The 3,509-nt window shown below is 36.6% G+C and overlaps 1 protein-coding gene across 2 annotated transcripts; it reads right to left on the bottom strand.

Moving 5' to 3' along the window:
• Positions 1-975: 975 nt before the first annotated feature.
• LOC130951477 (plasmodesmata-located protein 2-like) lies at positions 976-2,920 on the bottom strand. Of its 2 annotated transcripts, none has more exons than XM_057880130.1 (3): positions 1,886-2,920; positions 1,555-1,804; positions 976-1,317 (listed from the first exon to the last, which is right to left on the bottom strand). In XM_057880130.1, the coding sequence occupies exons 1-2, from the start codon at positions 2,670-2,672 to the stop codon at positions 1,578-1,580; spliced, it is 1,014 nt and encodes a 337-aa protein (XP_057736113.1). In that variant the 5' UTR covers positions 2,673-2,920; the 3' UTR covers positions 976-1,317; positions 1,555-1,577. The 2 variants fall into 2 exon arrangements, with proteins under 2 accessions (XP_057736113.1, XP_057736114.1); XM_057880131.1 differs by having other exon boundaries at positions 1,555-1,662.
• Between the last annotated feature and the right edge of the window lie 589 nt (positions 2,921-3,509).

Raw genomic sequence — 3,509 nt, 5'->3', positions numbered from 1 at the left:
ATTTAAATATGCTAAAGAACTTAGTTTGAAATCGAAATTTTATAAAATTTTTTGTTTTCTTAAATAGAGGCCTCGCCTGCTATTACCTAGACAGGTTAGTCGTACACTTGCATCATCGGACGCCATCGTCCTTACCTAAGGGAGGCTGGGATCGACGATACATGCACATCAAACATTAGGCCCACAAACTCATCGTTATCGAATCAGAACAGACGAAACCGAAATACACTATTCCCCATCAGTGCTAGCATTTTATACCCAACTTTACCGACCTCTTTTCTTTCCCTACAACTAACGCGCGTCAATATCATACTTTTTAACTCGGACAACGAATTTGCTCTTCGAGTTTGCAACAACATAGGACTCTCACACTCAAATATAATCTTACTGTCACTGTTTCTCATCTGATAGTTGAGATACACCATCGCAACAAAGAAACCACTGTCACTAGACATTTTTGCTAAGATTTTGGAAAAAAAAAATAAAAGAAAAGAAGGATTGAGAGTTTTGTGAGGAATACCAACGGTTTGCTGATCCTTTTATAATTTGTTGATTTTTAGGGTACTGTATGTAAACGTTTTAAGTTACAGCGTATCTCGTTTACAGTAAGTATGATCGTATCTCGTTTACACTGTAAACGAGATATCTAACCCACTATTTTTTTACGTAACATGTGTACAAACATGATATTTTGTTATGTATTTGTATCTTATCTACGGTTATACTTATCTCATTTACACTGTAAACGAGATAAATAACATTATGAAAATCGATAAATAGTCACCAAATTACGTGTATCCGTCATTAAAATTTATTTTATTTATTAAAAGAAACCCGTAAGTTTGCACTTTTGAAAAAGTTAAAGTTAGTGCAACAAGAAAAAAAATAAATAAAAATGGAGACTCAATAGAATAGTAGTAGAGGAGGGAGTAGGGCAAAAAACTGAAAAAAGAGAGATACCCACATGGCTAAAGAGGGAGAAGCCACAAAATTTTCATCCATTTAAGGATGACAAACATTCATTCCTCAAGGTAATAATGTGAAAACAAAAATAAAAATAAGAATATTTTTTTCTAACTTTGATGAGCTAATTATACTGTTTGTTCACAACAAAATCTTCTTCTTACCTAACTACAAGAACTATAGGAGTAGTCCCCACATTTGAGCCACCCCAGATTCTTTTCTCTATCAGCTAAGTCTATTTACCAGAAAACTTTTCCATCTCTTTCATACAAAAGCTATATATCTAGAAACAAATCCACAAACCCAAAGAAGAATATTGCTTCCTCACGCCAACCATATTCCACTGTCAATGATCTGTGCAATAAAAAGGATATTCCAAAATCACATCACCAATATACACAGAATTAGAAAATTAGTCCTTTTCTAAAGTAACTCCTTTCATTTATATTCATGACTCATTTTAATCCTTTGAACACATTTATAAGTTAATGTATCTAACTGCAAACTATCAATATAGAATAGAATGATTAAGTAATAAACTAAACTAGTATTAGAGAAATCAATCATGCAAGACATGAAAATAACACCTACCATCATGTTTCTTCATCAAACTCCTAGCAAATAGCAAGCAAATAACCAAGAATGCAACCCCTGCTGCCCCTCCCAATATTATAGCCACTGTCTTCCCGGTATTTTGCCCTGCCAGTTGTATCAATTGGCCAAATAATCAAACCAAGGTTACATAAATGACATTTAGTGAATGGTGTCACAAAATTGAGATCTAGGAATGTGAAAATTTCATGGACTTTAGTCCCTTGATGAAAGGTTTTGTGTTTGAAGCCTGGAAATTGAATCGATTCGAGTCAGTTTGATTCGGATCGAATTGAGTAAATAAAAAAAGATTCATTGATTGATTGATTACCTGAGGAAGATGAGGAGTAAGAAGATGATGATGATGCAGAAGAAGAAGAAGAAGAATGGCCCCTAGGAACCCCATTAGGATAATAACCATAACTAATGAAGCATTTCTGCAAATAAACCTGTGCCGAAGTAGAACTTCCACATTCAACCTCAGCTTTCTGCACAGCATTCTTCACACACTCCCCACAATCAGAATCACCAACATCACCCTCACACTGACCCATCACATACAAACCCTGGTAGCTAGTAGCATAGAATCCATGGCCACTCACAACACCATTCTCCATAACAGAGAATGCAGTGTCCCTCTTCACCTCAAACCCACCATTGCTTCTTGTTGTTGCCCCACAAGCCTTGAACAGCATCTGCATCCCTGAGACTTGTTCTGAGAATCCAGCAACCTCATAGAGCATGTAACAACCTAGGAGCTGGATCCTTGCAGCAATGGTCTTGCCACAAAGCTTGTCTGAGAGGACAGGGAGCCTGCTGACACAGTTGTAGCAATCAGAGGTTGAGAGATCACCTCTGCATTGGAAGATTCCTGTCATGGTGGATTGGCCACTCCCACTTGTGGCCTTAAAGAACTTTGTTTTTGTTGATTGGGCCACTAATGAGCCAAACAGTGATGAGAGTGCTTGTGAGTAAACACCATTTGGATCTGTTAATGTGTCTTTGGAACAACCTTTGTAGACCAAGGTTGTGTAGTCTGAAGCCGATTCAGAGTAGTAGTGGTTTGTGAACAAGACCATGAACACGAGGAGGAAGAGAGTCTTTCTTGGAAACCCCATTTCTATGCCTGAGTGGTGTTTGATGATTTGTCTGAGAGGAATCAAATTCAAATCAATGAAAACTCATTTCTTTTTTTGTGGGGTGGTGTTATTTTATCAGATTCAGAGAGGGTTTTGTTCTGATTAAGGAAAGGAATCAAGGGCTGTGGTTGATTCTTGTAAAATTTTGCTTTTTTGCTGAATCGGGGAGGAAGGGAAAAAGAGATTTCATTTCTTTCTTCTCTTTTGGTTTTTTGAGCAAGTGAGTAGTGACTCCATAGAATACGGTGAATTTTAGCCCGCGCCTGTCCAAATAAGGCTAATGGAACGCCTCGTATAATCTGACACACTTTAACCTGGTTTTCAGGTTTATCATAAAATTGCGTTTGACCTCTAAAAGATTTAGATTTTGAAAAAGGCACAACATAGTATTTCTAAAGATGACCCATAAAATTTAATAAATAGTTGGACTCTACCCCCGTACATAAGGCAGCCCGAATTGTTTTATTGAACTTATCATGTGGGCCGGCCCAATTCGTAATTTAGCAAGAATGTTTGTTAAATCTTTTTTTTAATTGATCACCATACAAAAAACAAAAAAGGGAACTCCTTGAATGAGGAAAAGTGAAAAAAAAACAAGTGAAAAATGAAAAATAAAAATGTTTAACGGGTGGTAATCTTTATGAAAATTTTATCCGAAAAGAGCTGTAGTTATGCATTCAGTCTGGAATGCCGGTGACAGCCATGGAAACATAGACAAGCGAACCTACACTTTGAAGCATAAACATTATGAAGACTTTCAACACATCTGTATTCTTTAAGATCGACTGTTGATGGTAAGTACATTTTGTTTGTGTT

This window comes from Arachis stenosperma, chromosome 9 (genome assembly GCF_014773155.1).
Source record: "Arachis stenosperma cultivar V10309 chromosome 9, arast.V10309.gnm1.PFL2, whole genome shotgun sequence".
NCBI classification, from domain to species: Eukaryota; Viridiplantae; Streptophyta; class Magnoliopsida; order Fabales; family Fabaceae; genus Arachis; species Arachis stenosperma.
Note: the sequence above shows the minus strand (reverse complement) of the source record. Positions and strands in the feature narration are given on the sequence as shown.

What these genes read in the sequence shown, in the direction of transcription:
- LOC130951477 (XM_057880130.1), bottom strand. Translation starts at nt 2,672, where the DNA reads ATGGGGTTTCCAAGAAAGACTCTCTTCCTCCTCGTGTTCATGGTCTTG. An exon ending in TTACTCCTCATCTTCCTCAG is followed by an intron (nt 1,805 to 1,885) that starts GTAATCAATCAA and finishes TTCAATTTCCAG; the next exon opens with GCTTCAAACACAAAACCTTT.